This window comes from Octopus bimaculoides, chromosome 8, assembly GCF_001194135.2.
Source record: "Octopus bimaculoides isolate UCB-OBI-ISO-001 chromosome 8, ASM119413v2, whole genome shotgun sequence".
NCBI classification, from domain to species: Eukaryota; Metazoa; Mollusca; class Cephalopoda; order Octopoda; family Octopodidae; genus Octopus; species Octopus bimaculoides.
In genome coordinates, this window is record NC_068988.1 from 30,538,022 (window position 1) to 30,538,227 (window position 206).

Genomic DNA, 206 nt, shown 5'->3' on the forward strand with positions numbered 1-206 from the left:
AGATGCAACAACGGACGCTGTATCAATCATCTGTTTCGTTGTGATTTCGATGACGATTGTCTTGACAACTCGGATGAAATCGGTTGTGGTAAGTTTGACCTCTATCATTCATCATCATCCTAATCATCGTTGTTGTCATTGCCATCCTTGTCATCATTGTCATCGTCATCATCATCATGAACAGCTATCAATATCATCATTTAATG

The 206-nt window shown here is 38.8% G+C and overlaps 1 protein-coding gene across 1 annotated transcript in view; it reads left to right on the forward strand.

The window, feature by feature from the left end:
• Positions 1-206, forward strand: part of LOC106881999 (low-density lipoprotein receptor-related protein 2) — an 84,414-nt gene that overhangs the window by 46,276 nt on the left and 37,932 nt on the right. Inside the window, 1 exon segment of the mRNA XM_052969906.1 lies at positions 1-88. This exon segment is cut by the window's left edge and continues 4 nt beyond it. Within this exon segment, the coding sequence (XP_052825866.1) occupies positions 1-88 (88 nt within the window).